Source organism: Lacerta agilis, chromosome 9 (genome assembly GCF_009819535.1).
Source record: "Lacerta agilis isolate rLacAgi1 chromosome 9, rLacAgi1.pri, whole genome shotgun sequence".
Lineage (NCBI taxonomy): Eukaryota > Metazoa > Chordata > Lepidosauria > Squamata > Lacertidae > Lacerta > Lacerta agilis.
The window spans coordinates 47140076-47160679 of record NC_046320.1 but is presented as its reverse complement, the minus strand read 5'-3'; the positions used below and the strand labels follow the sequence as shown (position 1 = coordinate 47160679).

At 42.4% G+C, this 20604-nt stretch overlaps 1 protein-coding gene across 8 annotated transcripts in view; it reads right to left on the bottom strand.

Annotated features, from left to right (window-relative positions):
- The window catches only part of PDE5A (phosphodiesterase 5A), an 80557-nt gene that overhangs the window by 39357 nt on the left and 20596 nt on the right, over positions 1-20604 (bottom strand). For all 8 annotated transcript variants that reach the window (XM_033159842.1, XM_033159841.1, XM_033159844.1 and 5 more), the window contains exons 2-3: positions 17249-17837; positions 14489-14578 (exon numbers count right to left, since the gene is read on the bottom strand). In XM_033159842.1, coding sequence (XP_033015733.1) covers positions 14489-14578; positions 17249-17837 — 679 coding nt within the window. The remainder of the gene's footprint in view (positions 1-14488; positions 14579-17248; positions 17838-20604) is intronic.

Below are 20604 nucleotides of genomic sequence, written 5' to 3'. Positions count from 1 at the left end.
TTGTCTTTGGAGTTCTAAGTAACTGTTTAATTTCAAGTGACTTGAAATACTCTGCTGGATTTCAGAGCTTCCTGACGTTAACAGCCACAATTTCCATGAGCCTTAATGGAAAGTTTCAAAGGGAGTGCTCCATTAATACACTTATATCTGATGTTCTTGGGACCTCCTGCAGAGAGGTAATTGAGTCAGATGAGCAACTTTTGATGTATCACTTGCCGTCCAGAGCAAATGAAAATAGCAAGATGCCTTTTTTGAAAGGTTTATCTGCACGCAGAATCTGAAGTGCTTTCTTCCAAAGGGAAATAGCTCTGCAACCATTAGCCCAATCCCACCTCACTTATTTTCCTGCCTCTTTCAACCTTCTTTCAAAGTTTGGCACAGAAGAAAACAATTTCTGGAGAGGAAGTGTGGTGGTGGGGAGGAAGGAAGGAAGGAAGGGATATTTATTGTTGTTGGCATCCCTCTGTCTCGAAAGACAATGGAATGCGCCTCCAGGGATGAAGTCAAACCGCTGTAGAATCACAGCGCCTGTTGTGGATGCAGAGACCGGTAACTCGTAACTGCTGACTCCCACGTTGTTTTTGCTGCATTAGCAGCACCGAAGTGACCTCTCTGGGGTGCAAGCCTGGACAGTGTGGATGGAGGTCCTGGGCTGCCCAGACAACAAGACCCCCCCCCCGCCTTGCTGGTGTGGTTCAAAGGAAAGAAGATCAATACATGTGTCACCAGCTTGGCTGCAGGAGTTGCCGGAAATAGATGTACAAGGCACCACCCAACTGCCTTAGGGACTCCACTCCAGATTTGTGTAGGGTTTAGTCCTTAGCCTTTTCTTCTCCCAAAGAAAGGCAATGGGTACTGATTTTTCCACAGGGTTTACTCCCAAAGCCTTTCTTACAAATGAGTATAGCAACAAGGCAGTGGAGGTTTGGGATCAGATCTTTCTTTCTTTCTTCTAGATTTGCTGCCTTCCCAGATTGGGACACTGGTATGATGGGGGTGCAGTATTGGGAGCACAAGATTAAAAGCCAAGTAAGAAATGCATGCAAAATATAGCACCAGTTCCAGATAGTTATCTGCAGATATATAGCATCTACGCTTTCTTGTCCTGGAGAAATGGATTCTGGGGTTGTGAAAAACATTCAGCAAAGTGAAAAATAAATAAATCTAAACATGCATAATTTAGGCTGATGGAACATCATCATACATAAGTAAGATTTTTATTCTCTCCTAAAACTGACCAAATAATACCACCATGAGTAAGAACAAGACCAGACTGTGGGAAATGAACCTAGGAACACATTCCTTAATTAAGTAGATGAATTGAACCGATATTTAAGCCTAACCAAAATCCTTCAGACAAACCTTCCATGCATACCCCAAGAGTGCACTACAAACTGGAACAGAGTTAAACTCATCATTTCAAACAACATTACTGGACAAGTAATAAACATTTACTCTTCAGCTTATACTCTTACTTCCTCACCCCACCCCATAGAGGTTGTCTATACTACTTCAGTTGCAAGCTACAAAACAAACTTTTCTCTCCCCTCCATTAATATCCATAGTATGTTAGAGCCATATTAAAAAAAGGTTTGTTGACCTTGGTTGTTGTTTTTTCAATGCTCTAAACATGTGCAGTTTTGCAGTTTTAATTAATATTTTGAATTAATTTTAGTGTATATATACCATACTAACATGAAGATAGAGAAATATATATGGCAAATCTGTATTAGGAAGAGAGGGGGAATAACAGATAGAAACAATACACCAGTGTGGTGTAGTGGTTAAGAGCGGTGGACTTGTAATCTGGAGAACTGGGTTCACGTCTCCGCTCCTCCACATGCAGACCTTGGGCTAGTCACACTTCTCTGAAGTCTCTCAGCCCCACTCACCTCACAAAGTGTTTGTTGTGGGGGAGGAAGGGAAAGGAGAATGTTAGCCACTTTTAGACTCCTTTGGGTAGTGAAAAGCGGGATATCAAATCCAAACTCTTCATCATCATCATCATCATCATCATCATATGATGTTATATGGAAATACATTGTCTGCTACCATTCTGGAATGACCAAGTAGCAGGTTTAAAGTAACTTATGTCATGGCACCATCTTGCCAATGAGAACAATATGCGGTTTGTTTCTACTTCTCTGATGGAAAATGCATTTACCTTAGGAATAAGACCCTTTTGTTATAGAAAAGGGGTAATATATATATTTAAAAGTAAAAATAATAATAAATGAACACCCGTAACCATATACAGGTATGTGCCTGGCCAGCTGTGCCCAAACTAAGAAATGTTGACACGTGAGATGCTGGAGGAGAGGATGCTGGTAGGGTGTAGGATGGAGGGGAACCAGATTGATAGTCAGGCCAGGCAATGTCCAAAGTGGCCTCAAGGGAGACCACAGATGGGAAGGGCTGGAACCTTGGGGGTGGATTCCTCTGAGTAGATGTTGGGGTGGAGGAGGACAGTACAATAATCTGGGGGGGGGGTATTTTGGGGAGAGGTCTGCTCTGCTGGGGACAGCAATATGATCAACAGCGGGAATAAAGTATCGCTCTTGATATTGAATATGTAGCTTTACCTACTAGCATTTCACATTGTATTTTTGCTGCATTACATTGTAAGCCACTTTTGAGTGTTGTTTTAATAGAAAAACGGGCTGTACATATGAAAACTAACCCAACCTAACCTTAAAATGTGGGGAGAGGGGAGGGAGGAATCTAATATGACCTGCATTAATCAAAGGGGGCTTTGGCATACTGATTCCAGCCCAGGTGCTGATTCCAGACCTGTTTGTCACTGGTACCATCATATGGCACCCTTTGGGAGGCCATTTGGAGCCCTGGAGTTCAGCACAAAAGTCCAGTCCAGCTATACCACTGCACAAAAGAGAGGGGAAGGGTGGGGGATCTTGGTTTTAAAGTGTTTTTTTAATATATAAATAAAAAAGGTCTGAGAGTAACCCAGAACCTTGACCAAGCTTTCACTTCCCACTGAGGCCTGTCTGGAAGCTCTCAGTACCTGGAATTCCCAACGCCAGCAACGCAGATCTTCTAACCACATCCCAGTAGGAGAGAGGAAAGTTTTATTTGTTTATTTGTTGCCTCTCATGAGCTTTTTGCACCCCCAGGAAACCAAAGATGTACAAGATAAAGAAGGCTGTAATTCAATTTAGCAGCTTTAGCACATTAGTAGCAAGGGGCTGCTGCCTGGAGTCCACCAGAAATAGAATTATTTGTGACCACCGCTGTTTGGAAGGGATATGAAACAGGAAATGATGCCTTTGGCTATTAATGCAGACCTCAACAGAAGATCTTTTGCAAAGCACACATATGGAAAAGTGTGCTCACCCACTAAGCACCAAAGCTCTAATAGCCAAGTTGCAAAACTGGGTGGAAAAACACTTTCAATATCTCAGTGGGTCAGATGGTGATTTATAGGCTTCTTCACTCACTCTCACACCAAGCTCTCCAAGCTACTGGCAATACAAGCGGGATCATTGTGCTGCGGAGTTAGCCATTAGCGAGCATGGTCTCAAAATGCTCATTTTTAAAATAAAGGTTGTATTGTCAGGCGCGCTGCGTAAAATCCAACTTAGCTCTTTTAAAGTTAATGGTAAACTACTCTTGGCATCATCGTCCAAGTCCCACACTTTAAAGAAGCCTTCAAAAACAAAACAAAAAAAGTCTGGGCAACGATAATGCAAACCCCTCACCCGTCTCACACTATAGCCAAACACACACACAAAATCGATATACAAAGGCTGCCCATCATTTTAGACATCTTATACCATCACACAGCTGCTCTCCAATTCCCAAGACAGGGCTATCAGGCATCTTTTAATTTAACGGACATGTCCTTATTTTAGAGTATCATACCTCAAAGAACAGACAGTCCAGATCGCCCTGCGTCAAGTTCTTTTTATCTGCCTACAACAGATACCACAAGGAACAGATAACATGGCAGTTTCACCGAAGAGAACACCCCACAGCCACCCACAAAACTCCTGTTACTATAAATTCCTAACTAAATGCCTCACAGCTCCCCCTTACAATGGCAGGGTTTCATCCATTTTCTCTGGATCATCCCCCAAGGCAAGCAAATCTCCGGCTCTCACCAACATCTACTGCAACCATGGCATTCATAAATAGGCCTGCTTTTAGGCAGCTCGGCAATCTCCCAGGAGGATGACGTCGCATACTAAATTCTCTCTTAGTGGAGGTCTGCACGCTAATGGAATCAATTCTTCTCAACGAGTTCAACGTGCAAGTGGCTGCCTCAACAACTCCACCAAAAATATGTGTGCCTTTCGCCCCCTGTTCTGTGCCTCTAAGCAGTTTCTCAAGAAGCTGAAATCCAACTAGTGGCTGCACCTGCTGCATTTCTGCCTGACTTGGAGCAGAAAATAAATCAAGAGGGATACTGAAACAGTCTTAGTCATGGCCTTTGGTTCATTCTTCTCCTGCCCTTATCTACACCACCTCAGAGCAGTGTTTTAGGATGACATCCTATACCCACTTTCTGCGGAATAAGCCCTATTGAACTCTATGGGAATACATGTATAGGATTGCGCTATAAGTGCCTCACATGAATTCTATGAGGTAAGTTACGCTGAGAGATAGCATACTGACTGTCCACCAGTAAGGAGGGATTTGCATCTGTTTTCCCCCCAGGTCCAAACCTAATAGCCCAGGCTCTTTGCCAGATTGATTCTCCCTGCCAGCGCCACAAATGCTACAGCATGCTTTAAGGAGGGTTATTTATTGTACTCTTCAATGCATGCTATTTTGTCTATTATTGTTCCATCACCACCGGCCCTTGTGTAAGGATTCCAGAGCGGAGAGATTTTCAGTATTAAGCACACGGCAGCTCACTTTGAGAATGTGAGTAAACTCTCTAAGCTTCCCAATGTGCTCTGACACCAGTCCACAGGTGCACAGCTGACATGCAGGTGTTGGCTCACAACACTGGCCTTTTTATTTTTATTAGCTTTGAACCACAGAAAGCTGAATCCATTTCAATGGTATCGCAGGCGCTGAAGAATCCAAAAGGAGAACACTTTCGCCCTGTGTAAACAGCTTCCTGCCATGAAAGGGAAGCTTGTGGTTCTTAAAGAGCTGTGAGGAAACAGTAAAAAAAGGACTATGTTAATATAGCCTAAAAAGACCATTCAGCTGCTCCTTATTAGCCCTGCAGGTTTCTCTTTTACTATGGAAAGCATGTGAACCATATGCAGGCTCCTTTATTCTTTGGATCCAGCTGCTGGTCCCTAGACTTGTTATATATGTGATTGTGAAAAATGGTAAGAAACATGCACATGCTGAGGACTCTCTTGGGTGATAAGTCTTGGTATTATTTTAGTTTAAAGGAATGTGAACATCCTTGATTGGCTGGACCATGAAAGGAAATTATTTTCTATAGTCAGCTAGAACAGATTCTGAACTCATTTGAACTGGTGCAACTCCAAGTACCGGTAAATGCCAAGTATTTGCCTTGCACTAATAAGCCTGGTCCATGCTAAAGGCTGTGCACACACTGGGCATTTAAATAACATTTACAGCACGTCCTGTCCATGGCTCCAAAGAAGCTTGGGAACTGTAGTTTACCAGTAACAGCTGCAATTCTCAATACCCTTTGCACACTACAGTTCCCAGAATTCTTGGGTAGGTGGGAAACTTGCTTTAAATGTCTGGTATGTATGCAGCCTCTAGCTTCCTAAAGATAGGCAATTAATAAATGACACATGCAACTCAAGAGAATTTCTTCAAGCCTATAGGGGTGAGCGGGGCAGGCCGAGGTTTACACAATTAACAAAACACAGTGTGTGTGACAGCATGCATTCCAACAAAGTCCTGGGCTCTCCATGTTAAAATAGGAGTTTAGAAATAGCTGAAATATATATAGAAGTTTGAAACTGTATACAGATTTAAGCTTCTTTGCACACAGAAATAGACATGAGTTCTGCAAACCAGATCCAGACTCTGATGTCTTCACCTCCTTCTCAGCAGCTTGGTACTGTACTTACTTCCACCAAATGGTGATTCTCTGGCATGCCAGTCATTATTGGAGAAATGTGGGGATAGGGAAACCTATTCATGCAAATTCAGCTCAATCTATGCAATGACTAACGGATATACAGAATGAAAGCCAATCCAGCAACCCATTTTGAATGTTGAGCAAGTGATACAGTCTGTGCCGTTCTCAGAGATTCATATGGGGAAATTATGTTCTGTTGAGTATCCACCGACTCACATCTGAAGCTTTGAAATAATATTTCCCCATAGAATTATGTGACTTGGGGGAGGAGGAAAATGTTTGTTAAAGGGAGTTATGTTCCCTTTGGGGGGGGGGACACCCAATAAATTTTTTTTAAAAGGAAAATAATAATGGCAAGCCCATCACAATATGGGGTGGCATAACTTTACACACTTTAGGCAGAAATCCCACCTTGGTTGAATTGCACACTGTATCACATACTCATGGGGAAGACTTGAAGTCAAAGCTGTAAAGCCTGTGATTTTGCAGCCTTAATTGTATTTTACCCTCATTTCCCCCCTGTTGCTGCTCTCTCTGTGCATGTCTTTTCCTCGCCAATACAACTGCAGTTACCTTCTGCTAACACTTTGCCGCTGTCTGTTGTGCGGACAGTGTTGTTATACAGTTTAGCCACTACTTGGCACTGGACTTGGTTGAACCTGGGTGCAACCAGGAGTTTCCTGGTTTGCTCTTGTTGGAATGAGACAGTAAACTTATTGCCGTAGTTTCCTGACTGGTGCGTCCTCTACACCAGGAGGGGCCAACATAGTGCTTTCCAGATGTTGCTGGACTCCAGTCAGCCTCCAACAGCATGGCCAATGGTCAGGCATGGGTGGCAGCTGTTGGCCAACCATGTGGAGGGAACCACACTGTCTACCCTTGCTAGAAGCCTTCCATGACAGCTAGTTGTCTTTCTAATCTTCCAGAGCACAATGTTCATCACTGCTCCATTCCGGATGTTTCATTTGTGTGAAAAGGAAAAGCTTCTATGATCATATCAACTGCCATGGAGTTTTAATGCTCACTATTGTTTTTTATTCTTTTGGCCTAAAATAGACATGCTGACTTTTAGCCTTAAAAATCACTTTGCCCTTCCTGGTTCCCTGCAGGCTTTTCTCCCTAGGCCACAGGCATTTCTGTAGCATCGCTAGCTGCGTTCAGCGTTTTATTTTATCTGGATGCCTCTCGCTGCATTCTTGTACATTCAGATCTTAGATTTAATTCTACTTCAAACCCCAAAGGGAGAATGTGCCGTTGTTTTTTTTCATTGTTATTCCTAAGCTAAACACTTTTTTAAAGCTTCCTGTGACGATTATAAGATTCAGTAAAGACAACACTAAAGAAAAATTATCCACTAAACCAAAGAATGCACAAAGGGGCCGGAAATATATATTTGTCTCTTTTAGAGCAAAGGGGCCCTGTTCACATTCAGCTGCGGATTGCATTATAATTATTTTAGATGTGGATTGCATGATATATATATATATATATTTAGGCATACTCTGGCTGTTTTTACCCCTATGGAGATGAACTTCCTTCTCGGTCAGAAAACTAAACAATTGATACCCGTTAGCCGTTCTACCTATGCTGGCCTTTAAAACTGGTGGCTCCCTTTATCATTAAACCACTACATTTTCAAGCCGTTCATGGGGTTCTTTTCCCATTTGTCCTACAGAATGTGGCAAACATGTAAATTTATGTTTTATTCAGTAAGTTTTTTCTGCTCTTTGCCCAAATCAAGGATACCCAGTCACACCCAACCATTCCCTCATCCCATTTTCTCATCCCATTTCTTTCCCCTCTTCCACTGAATTGATAGACTTCTCCTCCTCAAACCATCCAACCCCACTTGGGCATCCCTAGTCCAGCTGCTCCTTTCCACCTACCTATTTGCCTGCATTTTCAGTCACAGCCACACCACACATTTAAAGTGTTCTTATGTCGCTTCAACAGTCATGGCTGTCCCCCAAAGAATCCTGGGAACTGCACTTTCATAAGGATGCTGAGAGTTGTTGGGAGACTGCTCACAGAGCTACAATACCCAACACCCTTAACAAACTCCAGTTCCCAGGATTCTTTGGGAGAAAGTCCTGACTGTTAAAGTGGTATAAGAACACTTTAAAAGTATGACATGGATGTGACCTCGCAGACACAGCCTAGGCTCTTCTCTGATGTTCTTGCCCTCTAAGTCATCTGTCTGCCTCCCTCAACACCTTCTCACTAGACTTCCACAGCCTCAATTTCTTCTACCCACATTCCTGACCCCTTGCCAGTGTGGTGTAGTGGTTAAGAGCGGTGGACTTATAATCTGGAGAACCGGGTTCGCATCTCCGCTCCTCCACATGCAGCTGCTGGGTGACCTTGGGCTAGTCACACTTCTTTGAAGTCTCTCAGCCCCACTCACCTCACAGAGTGTTTGTTGTGGGGGAGGAAGGGAAAGGAGAATGTTAGCCGCTTTGAGACTCCTTCGGGTAGTGAAAAGCGGGATATCAAATCCAAACTCCTCTTCTTCTTCATGCATCATGAACGGGGAACAAGTGGCCCTCCAGTATAAATACAGTATAAATATAGATGCACTACCATCACATTTTCCACGTGCCTACTTTCTTGCATTATAAATGCATGTTACTTTTCTATTAGTTGCATGCAGGCTACTGCTGTTCCTTGACGCTGTGCTTTTACTTTGGGGGCTATCATAGATTTGTAGCATTCAGAGAGTAATCTTTGATTACTGCAATGCAGTCTACATGGGGCTGCCCTTGAAGACGGTCCGGAAGCTCCAGTTAGTCCGCAGTGGAGCTGCAAAACTGCTGACAAGGACCAGGAGGTGGGATCACATCACAATTGTTTTGAAACAGCTTCACTGCATCTCTGTTTGATTCTGAGCTCAGTTCAGAGCTCTTGAGCTTAACTTTAAAGCCCCACATGGTATTTCTTGGACCATCTTCTCCCGTATCAAGACTCCTCCTGTGTGCTGAGATCTATATTTGGGGTTCTCCTTTGGGTGACCCTCCATCAGAAGCAGGGTGATTAGCAACCCAGGAGAACCTTTTTTGGTACTGTTGCCCAACCTATTGACTGTCCTCTCCAGGGAGGTTCGCCATCATTTCAGTACTTGACAAAAACTTTCTTTATTTTATCAGGCTTTTAAAGTTTTTAAACCTTGATTGGAATACTTATCCTGTGCTGTTTTTGTAATTCTTTTGTAAGTTGCTCTATGAATGCTGATTGGCCTCAGAAGGACAGTGATGGAGAAAATAAGAACAATAAAAACGAGCAAAACAGGGTGCTAATGGCTAGCAAAATGGAGTCCATTTGGTGCATTCATTGTTACTGTGACTAGCTGTGTTTGTAGGACTATCGCAAGAAACCTCAAATTTTTTTGTCACCGAATAAAGTGAGGGACAACAAAAACAACTCCTCCATCTTTCCCAATGTGCCTTTCAGTGTATATTATGGACATGTTCCTCCATGCCATGCTCTGCTTGTGGCAATGAAGAGGAGAGTACACCATGAGACAAGGCCACATTCACACCATACATTTAAAACACTATGATGCCACTTTTAACAGCTGTAGCATCCCCCAAATTAATTATGGGAGCTGTAATTTGTTCAGGTTGCTGAGAGCAGTTAGGAGATCCCTTTTCCACTTTGAGAACTACAGCACTCAAAGTGACTTAACAACCAATCCCTCTTCACGGAGAACTCTTAAGAAGTGTAGCTTTGTCAGGGCAACAGAGATGTCCTCTAACAACCCTCAGAACCCTTAAACTACAGCTCCCATAATTCTTTGGGGAAAGCCGTGGCTTCACAGTGCATAGCATCACAGTGTTTTGAATTTATGATGTGAATGTGGCCAAAGTCACACCCTTGCTTTCAGTTTGGTTTTCAAAATGGAGGGCTGTGAGCTGCTCCTGCCTTGCTGCGTGCCCAAAGTGTTCATACAACATCCACACACAGGGCATGGGGCAGATTCTGGCCAGAACATGCACAGATGGCTGAGCCAATGAAATGTCACTTGTGGGAGTGATGTGCCACAGCTGACACATGCCTGAGGCCCGGCTTCAGTAGCTTTGCAGAAAGCAAAGCCGGCTTGTTATTGGTCAACATTCAGAGCCGAAGCAGCTTCTTTTATCTGTTAGATAGATCTTCATGATAATGGCTGTGGCTGTTTTCTGGGTATTTTCTTTGGAACGAGGAGCCAGTGTGTTTTTATGTTGTTAATGGCTTTCAAAAAGTAGGAAAAGCAGCTAAAAGCAGATGGCAATTTAGGGGCTGATTCCGTGGATCAAGCCTCATTCCAGAAATGTGTCAGTAAGACATTATGGCAAGAGTGATGAAAAACTTCTGCTAAGAGAGTTGAAAAGGAAAGAAAGGGTTGTGGTGGGGTGGGAAGAGAAACCAGCTTTCCCTAAGAAACATTCCAAAACTCTGTCCCTCCAGTACAAAATGACTAAAAGTGAGTGTAGCACTTCGCCCCTCCCTTTCCCCCCTCATTTCAACCTTCGCCAATTTGCTCATCTATCACTTTGTTTTACGCTTGCAAGTAATGGGAAGGGGATGCTTTGCTTCAGCTGGGGCCGTGCTTTCGTTTATGAGGGTAAACCTATCCAAAGTCATTGTATTTCATTTCGGGAGCTACCAACAGCAAGCTGAATAATTCTTTAAACAAGTCTGTTAGCCCTGCAGTGTCTTGATCTAAGAATACGGCATTTCGTTTCTTCGTTGATCAAAGATGGCTGACTAGATGGTAGCAACGTACCCAAGGCCCCTTGGAGCTTATGATTAATGGAGGCTTGCGAGCCAAAGCCCTGACACATTCTTGTTTTGTTTTGGCCGGCTTGTCTAAAGAAAGCATGTGGACTTGTGCACCAGACCTCTGACGCCAGACACCCCCACATGCAGTGGTCGGCTTGGTTGTCAGTTGACTTAAGGCCAGGCTTCAGAATCTGCCAAGTCGAAACAAGCACTTGCGATGGCAGCGAAAAATACATACGCCAACAGCAAGATCAACAAGCAGTGGTAGCCTATACACTTCAGAAAATGGTGCGATGGGCAGACAGGAAAGAAGGAAGTCCTTTATTTACTGCTAGGTGAATGAGTTTCAAGTAAACCTACTTCTTTACTTTCAAGTAAAACTACTGTCCTGAAGATCTGCCCCAGTATGCATCCCTGCATATCAGAGAAGCATCCAAGCAATGTTAGTGTAGTTTAAGTTGAAATGCTAGACACACTTATTAAGGAGTAAATTCCACTGGACATAGGGAGATTTAAGCCCTATTTATGTCTGCATGAGCCGAAGATACTCTCTGCTGGAAACATTTGTCCCCAAATATGTGGGGGGATTTAAACTGTGCAGACGACATCCCAGAGGGGGTCCCAGCTTTTCCTCATGTGTTTGCTTACACATAAGGAGGCTGAATCTTGAATAGGGAATTATTTCCACAAAAGCATGTATAGGATTGTGTTGTTAACAATCTTTGTGACTTTCTAGTGGTGTACCTATTAACTATTTTGCTGAATGCTCATGATATAAAGGAACTGAAGTAGAGATGTGGGGGGGGGAATTGATTTTATTTGTATTTTAATGAGAAACTACCTAATTCAAACTTCTCCATATGTGAATCAAAACACAGTTATCTTTCAGAATGTGTACAGAAATGCATAAAAATACATATGCTAGTGAAAATAACATATAAAATGCATTATATTCTGGGGGATTGACAGATTTGCCCACCCATAAACTGAAGTCAGGGTTAGGCCATAAGGCAGCCAGGTTTGCATATGACAATAAATTACTGAGGATGATGAAACCCCAAGCAGACTCTGGAGGGCTCCAAAAAGATTTTCGCAAACTCAAATTTTGTCTGAAAGAAAAGATATGCATATTCAGACAAAAAACCAACAACCCTCTCAATCCCAGCGGATGGCCGAAATGATCAAGGAGATGAAGCTAATGTTTAAATTAGCCACAGCTCAAAGAATAACAAGTTTAAAGTAACAAGACGTTTGGGATTAACGTGAGTTAATATAACACTAGAAACTGTAAGTATATTTTGGAAAAAGCTGAAATGCTGCTGGGAAACAAGAACTGAAAAAAACTCAGGTCCAAAAATTAGGCTTTGAACCAAAAGTTATGTGACAAGAGAAACTCCATACAGTCAAAATAAGCCCTGGGAAACTCTAACAAAAGACCAGCTTGAGGCCAGTTTACTGTCATATGTATTCTCTAAACATAAAGCAAGCTGGTCATTGAGTGAAGGGCAGAAGAAGCAAAGGCTCCACAAAATTCTGTAGCAGCAAGCAGCACTGCAGCAAAACATTGCAGCGAAGAGTTCTCCCGTTCAGTGATCCAGCTGTGACTCCTTCAAGGATGGGCCCGTTTCCTTCTAGGGTGGTCCTGGATCTTATTTTACAGATGACAACCCTCTTTTTGAAAGGCTGTGAGGCCCAAGTCCATTTTAAAGGGAAAGAACCAGAGGAAGGGGAGAGCAAGAGCCTCAAAATTGGCCGCTGAGCAGGAAGACTAGTCACCTGGGCACCATCCTCCTGCTTATGGTGAGATGCATTGCATTTCTATTTCAATTATAGTAATAAATTCTAAATTTTCACCTACCCATTCAAATGATCAGATGCACATATTAGGCAAATATGTCTCGTCTTTTGCACATCCTATCCTGCTTAGTTTTCTGTTTCTTTTGCCCCCGTCCCCACCCCCACACAACAGTCAGCATTCTAAGCTCACTGAGTACGTGAGGTTCTCCTTGAGAAGAAGAAAAAGAAGAAGAAGAGGAGGAGGAGGAGGAGGAGTTTGGATTTGATATCCCGCTTTATCACTACCCAAAGGAGTCTCAAAGTGGCTAACATTCTCATTTACCTTCCTCCTCCACAACAAACACACCGTGAGGTGAGTGGGGCTGAGAGACTTCAGAGAAGTGTGACCAGCCCAAGATCACTCAGCAGCTGCATGTGGAGGAGCGGAGACGCAAACCCGGTCCACCAGATTACGAGTCTACTATTCTTAATCACTACACCACACTGGCTCTCTTGAGCAGTGTTGAGTCTCCCCCACCTGCCCAAGCAGCAGACTTTTTCTATTCTGTAATCCCCAGGTTTTCCTAAGGACGCTGATGCATCTTTCCTGTTCATCTTGACTACACAGGAATAAGAGAATCACTTAACTATTAGATTATATGATTATTACCTGGTGGGCACCAGCTAATCTTTATTCTAGGCTGGAACCAATTTCAGCAAGACTGGATTATGAGTCCAAAGGCAGGGCTTTCATAATGTTTTAACCTTGGGAAGGCGTACAGTCATACCTTGGGTTACGGCCGCTTCAGGTTGCGCGATTTTGGGTTGCGCACTGCGCCGAACCCGGAATTAATGGAACAGGTCACTTCCGGGTTTCAGCGCTTTGCGCATAAGCACCGAATTGCGTCACGCGCAGATGCAGTGGCGCGGGTTGCGAACGCTGCAGGTTGCGAACGCACCTCCCGCACGGATCGCGTTCACAACTCGAGCGTCCACTGTATACTACTTTCACAATATTTTTATACCACCTTTCAATGAACATTTCCCATGTCATGCTTAGAACTTGTCCACACTTCCACTTGTCCCACTGCTTTCCCCCAGGAAAACCTGCTCTTTATTGCTAAAACAGAGCAAACGCCAATCAGATTTTCCACGGATTGATGTTTGCTCTAATTCAATGGTAAAGAGTGGGTTTTCCTGGAAAAAGTGAATGCATTTTCCTTAGGAAACACGAGACAAGCATAAAATCTCTTGGAGTTGGGCCTTCTAGGCCTGGAGGAAGTGTAGATGAGCTCTTACATTTGACATCATAATAAATGGGAATTTTAAAATAATATAGCCCTGATGGGCAAACACTGAAAGCAAGACATCCTTTTTTTAATTCTGCAGTTTCTCTTTTTCACAAAATTTCTTGTTAAAAAATAATAATAATTCTGTCTCATATTTTCTTTCCTTTGTTTTCCATTCTTTAGACTGTAAGCCTGATTTTTTGTAGTAGGCTCATTGTATTTTACACCTTTCTAGTAATACATTTTCTACATAAACAATACTTCCTCATAATGCAGACTCAGTTGAACAAGGGTGAAAAATAAAAGTTACAAGAAAATAGGAGTTTTATATTTGCAAGGAGAAAATGCAAATTCGCTGACTTTGCCAAAAATGGCTAATGTTACTTGGAAAATGACAACACCGGTGAGGGAAGGAAACTGGCTGTCTACCAATTCTGCATAGTTAACAGAGCAGGTCCAAACTGAACTCTATGGAATCACATGCAGACAGACTTTAAATTATAAAAAGGCAAAATCAAGAACAAACAATGTTGTGCTTTGGGACAGAGCCTGAAAGCTGAAAACGGTTAAACGAATGAGTAGAGCTGGAAATGTTACAACCAAGGAAGAGCCAGATGTATGACCTTACCTCTTCTCTATGGTTCTTTATTGGCATACAGAGGATGCTCTGTGTCCTATAGCCGGTGATTTGGTCCACTTCTGCATTAAATCTGGGATCCTGTCAAAAGAAGAAAATAGATAATTATGTACACATATTTTTTTCAGAAACCATACTTATTTCCTAAGTTTCTATGCCAATAGGATACTTGGGAATTCTAAGAAACAAACAAAATAATAATAATAATAATAATAATAATAATAATAATAATAAATACTGCAAGTTTGAAATTGGTGGTTAAATTTCAGCACAGTTTTGAAAGGTCCTGTCTGCTATCTTGATTCAAATTGGCATCCAATTGTATTGAAACACAGATGAAAACCTGCTCCTTGATCCCAGAAACCATCATGCAAAGTTTGGTTAAGATATCTTAAGAGGTGTCCAAATGCATAGTGAACAGAGGGACAACAATGCAAAATATGTAATAGGTTCTGTTTCGCTGTTCCTCTTGGTAGCAGTGTTCAATTATTTGCCTATTAACAAATTTCTAAGGCACATGAGCATCACAGGGCAAAGCTTTCCCAAGGCAGCACAAAATCACTTTAAAACAATGGCCTGGTTTGCACGTAACACTAAGCTAAACCATAGCTAAGTGTGAACATGCAAGTGTGCAGGCACTTATAAATAAAATCACAGCTACTTTGCTCTTCTGTGGTCCTGCTGCTGCCATACTACCTGGAGCTAAATTATGCTTTGGCTGTGTATTATGTCTAAACCTGGGCTCATGGTTTGTTTCACTCCAAACAAACTGCAAGCTGTAGTCATGGTTTGGTTTTTGTCTTACTGCTCACTTTTTGTCTGGGGACAATATAAAATAAACAATAATATAATTTTAAAAAGAAAAACCCTGTTAACTTAAAATAGGGGGAAATAAGGTAATATAAAAAATTAAACAGTATAAATCCAATTTTTCTTATAACAGAGAAGTCCTGATAAAATAAAAAGATATTCCGGAATCATTTAGAAACAGTGAAGAAAGGAGTCTGGTGAACATCTCAGGGGAGGGAATCCCACAAGTTTGGAGTCACCACCAAAAAAGACCCTGTCCCCCACTCATCCCTAAGTTATTTTCCCCAACATTTCCATTCCATAAAATAACGACTGAAGCACTATGTGGATCATCACAATTTGCAGATAAAGAATCCAAATGTCACAAAGAGTTTTAACAAGCTTACAAAAATTTGCAGTATCTCGTCCACTCCCACCCTCAGATTGAATATATTCCATAACATGCTGTTTACCCAAAGCACAATCATTTCTTTTATTTCTCTCTCTCTCTCTCTCCCTGTAGAAAGTTGAGAAAACTGAGGGAAATGCAATTATGGCTAAATTAGCCACAGTGATGAAAAAGACTAAGCTCTTCCATTTCAGGAAAGAATGTTATAAGTTTAGTTTTGCCATTCTTACTCAGACTATACTCAGTTCCATACATACCTCAGGGCACAGACATATGTGCAAAGTTCACATTACCAGATGTTACTAGAATTGCTCAAATTTAAAGCCACAAAAATTGTATAGCAAATTACATTATTTCCATTTCTAGGGCACTCTAAAAGTTTATGTCAGGTATCAATGTCAAAACATATCCAGAATCAAAATATCATGTCTGCCAGCTATAGGATGGTAATATCCACATGTCCACAGATCCCCTCCCTACAGCCCAGCCAAAAATAATAATAATCCCAGTTACAAATGCAAACCAGAGTTGACTAATCATGACAACACAAATAAAATATACCAATCACTAGCAGAAGTGTCAAGCCAAACTTAATTCCAGTGACTAGTTGCCTGTCCATTCTGGCAAATCCCCAGGTCCACAGTTGTGGGGACAGACACTAATAACCCCTGAATCAATGATGCATGGAAAAGGGCAACAGCTCAGAGCATCCACTATGCATGCAGAAAGTCCCAGATTCAGTCTCCAGTGGCATCTCCAGGTAAGGCTTGGGGTGAACCCTGTCCACAACCCTGCAGAGCCCCTACCACTCAATGTAGACCAGCATTTCCCAAGCTTGGGTCTCCAGTTGTTTTCAGGCTACAATTCCCAACATCCCTGCCAGCTAGGGATGATGGGAGTTGTAGTCCAAAAACAGCTGGAGACCAAAGTTTGGGAAACGCTGGTGCAGACAACATTGAGTTTGATGGGCCATTGTATAGGGCAGCTTCCTATGCTCTTACAGAGAGCAAATTGTAGACAATGGTCTAAATCGACCTTAAGAGATTGCAGTGAGGCATTTTAGGGAAGGCAACCGCTTGGGCATATTAGGACCAAGCCACCTAGCATCATAAACTGTGCTATAGCACTATTAACAGTTCAGTAACATGCTGGTGTCATGTGCTTTCCATTACCTTCTCTAACCAGAAGGCCAACTGTTGCGTTCCTCACCATGTACATTTGCAGAGAATTTTCTAAATCCATGAGAGACAGTAGTGTGTAGTGGTTAGAGTGTTGGGCTAGGACCTTGGAGACCTAATCCCTGCTCAGCCTTGAAAGTCACTGGGTGACCTTGGGCCAGTCACCGGGTGACCTTGGGCCAGTCACCATATCCAAACCTAACCCACCTTACAGCTTTGTTGTGATGGTTAAATGGAGGGTGAGGGGAGAACCGTGTATACCATGGTTGAGCTCTCTGGAGGAAAGATGGGACATCTTTGGTGTGGAAAATATTCAGCTAGATGAGTGGTCTCTCTGGATAAAACGCACCCACCGCACAATTATTCTTTGTTTACCTCATAGGCATCTTTGATGTTCAAAGGCTGCCCCAAAGCTGCCACGTGTCCCACTATCCCTTTGTTCCACTCCAGACGGATGCCATTGTTTGAAGCTTCTTCCAAGGTGGAACCTTCAGCAACGTCAAAGAGCCTGCTGATGAGAAACTTCTCATTGGAACTGTCTTCACACACCAAAAAGAGGGAGTAGCGATCGGCGGCAATGAGTTCGTGGATGTGCAGGAAAATTTTGTGGCAAAGGGCTGTGACATCCAAGTGACTAGAAATGTCCTTCACCAATTCTAAGAGCCTTGAGCACTGATCCCCTGCATCGGTCCCAAGCGTCCGGGGTTGGAGAGGCATCTGCTCCTTCTTTTCGGAGTCCGACAAGAAACTCACAGTTCCAACACAATCCTTGACAACAATAGGCCTAAGGGGCCTGTCAAACTCAGAAGCAGATATCTTCCTGGTTGGGGGTGTGGGATTAGTGCTCTCTGCCCGTGCAGCCTGGTGGCTGGGACAAGAACAAGCGTCACCGTGCTGCTTGGCCCCCTCTTTGCAAACTGGTATGGGATGAACTCTCTCAGAAAACCATGCATTGACCATCTCTCTGCAAAAGAAGAGAAGTGCAATAAATATTGATTTCCATAAAAAAGGAATAAATGTTTAAGGAAGGCCGATCCCCAAAGCGTAGTCTACTACCCATGCCTTCTACACATGGCAGATTTTTAAAAAAAATATGTACACGTTGTACAGCCACATGCTTGTCCTTTGCTGAATGTTCTCCATTTGAAGCCAACACAGAGGCTGACTTAACATCTTGCGTCTCATAAAAAGGATGTATTCCCTCATCAAAAGCTAACATCAGAAGTTCTGCAATACTTACCCTTTCTATTCCTAATGGCTCAGAACTCTGAAGGATTGCAGATTTAGAAAGAAAATAATGGCCAACGTGCAAGACAGACCAATGTAAATCTGTCATGCTTAAAAAGCAAACACAAAAAAGCTTAAAATGCTGAAGCGTCACCAGTTCTACATCAATTCTCCAATCTATGTAAATTAGTCAAATTAAGTGTGTGCTGATTTCTTTTACATACATTTGCTTTGCTTCTGCTAGTTGTGGGGTTGACCTCTGAAATCCTGCCCTTTAACATGTGCAAATTATGTTCAGTGCCTTCTTCACACCCAGCTTCTGAGCTGTCAGCAGGCTACACTATGCTCGTACACTGACTGTTGCCTTCAGTTTTAAGAAACAATACAAATTTTGTGATGCTCAGTGGTACGGCTGCATGTTTGTTCCTGGGTTCCATTCTCAGCATCTCAAGTTAAGGCAGCAAATGTTGCCTGAAGCTCTGGAGAGCCAATGCCAGGGAGTGTAGAATCAGAAGTCAATTAAACAGGGGGGGGGGGGAAATGCTGTAGATATAAAAACCTGTGTTTTTATATGTGGGTTATGTACAACAGGTATTGTCATTAAAGCTAATTCTTTCACTTGCCATAATCCTCAAAACAAAGTACACCTAATTGTTGCTGTATAATTCAGTTTCTCTGCTTCTGAACAATTGCTCGTGGTAACTCAGGAACGTTACAAGGCCCAAATTTTTACAGAACTTTTATCCTTTACAGATGGTGGAGCAATGACTGCCAACTTTCCACATTATAGTTAGAATCAAGCTTCCATGGAAACTAAAAGACTTAATGTGGAGGGAATAGTGATGCATGATACTGAGGTTTTCAGGGACCAAGCATTTGTTCACTTGCGCCAGTTTTTTTGCGAGCAAATATGAGGGGCATGATGTTCACTAGAGCTGCTTTGTTTCCCTGCCCATGAAGCAATAATGCAGCCACGGCCTGCCTGTCCCTACGTAGACCTACTAGATCACTGTGGTCATCCAGGAACTTCCAATTAGTGGCACCACACATTACACTCCATTGTATAGTGGTCACCTGTAAAGCGGTATTTTCCACTGTTCCCCTTGTCCTTCTTCACCCTAACCATAGAGGAAGTCTCACCATGGGTTACTACTTTCCCAAATACAGGTAGGTAGCCGTGTTGGTCTGCCATAGTCAAAACAAAATAAAATAAAAAATTCCTTCCAGTAGCACCTTAGAGACCAACTAAGTTTCCCTGACCGCTAAAGCAGGATTTATTTATTTATTTTGTATTTATGACACTGTATTGTTGTGATCCTTGATCGTTTTGTTTCTGGTGGTTTCTGGCAATGGTTTTTATTATACATTTTAAGTTTTTGCTGTAGACCACTAGGAGATGTTTTAATATTAAGTGGTTTACAAGTGAGGTTATTTTAATATTAATTGGTTTAGAAGTAATATTGTTTCTTCTGCCTATTTAGGCATATAAAATAAAATTGTACATCAACGTTCTCAGGATAATGTGCGCTGCTGTATACAGGAACCCCCCACGCACATCCTTTGATTTAAAAAAAAAAATTAAAACTCTCTTCTAACTTGAAATAAATAAATAAATAATTTTATTCATACCCCACCCACCTGGCTGGGTTTCCTCAGCCACTCAGGATGGCTTCCAGCACATATAAAAATGTAATAAAATGTCAAACATATATTAATGCCCTTAGCTAGCTCTGCCTTTTAAATTAACATTATGTTAAGAGGTAAAGGGGATCCTTTTATCTCAGTGTGCTTTTCCTTTCTTGCAGCAGCTCAGCCTGGCTTTCTCATAGCAATGCTTACAGCTATTCGATGCCTGTTAAGAATTAGGAATATGGCAGCTTGGCTAAGCGGAATGCAGGGATAAAACTGAACTTCTTGTGCCTCGTCAGTAGCCAGTGGTCACAGTCACACAAAAAGCTAAAACATAACTTGCTGCTAAGTGCGTGAACGAGAAGGAGCCTTGGACTTCCAAAGGAGGACCCTGGAAGAGTTTAGTTTCAGCAATAAAAACCTGACTTGTAGTTATGGAGGTATCAGTCATCATGGCTGAACATAAACTCTGGAGGAAGAGCAGAGGGGAGTGGGAGCATGTGAACCCAAGACTTGTGTGGCAGCTCCTTCTTGCTCAAGTGTGCAACACTAAACCATGGTCTAGCGTTACATGCAAACAGGGCCACAGTGTTTGCTTTTGTTTTGTTCTGAATCCTCAAACAAGTTGTACCGGAGCCTTGCAGGATCAGGAGGCAATGCGATGATCATTACAGCAACACAATGCAACACAGCACACCACTGGGCCAGTCGTGTTTCAGAGACACACATTACATCCACACTGTACATTTAAAGCATATTTAATGCACACACACACACAAACCCCCAAAGGAGGGCTCTCAGGATTCTTTGGAGAAAGCCATGTTATTTAGAAGTATGATGTGGAAGCATCAACTGTGCTACTGTTGCAACCAGAT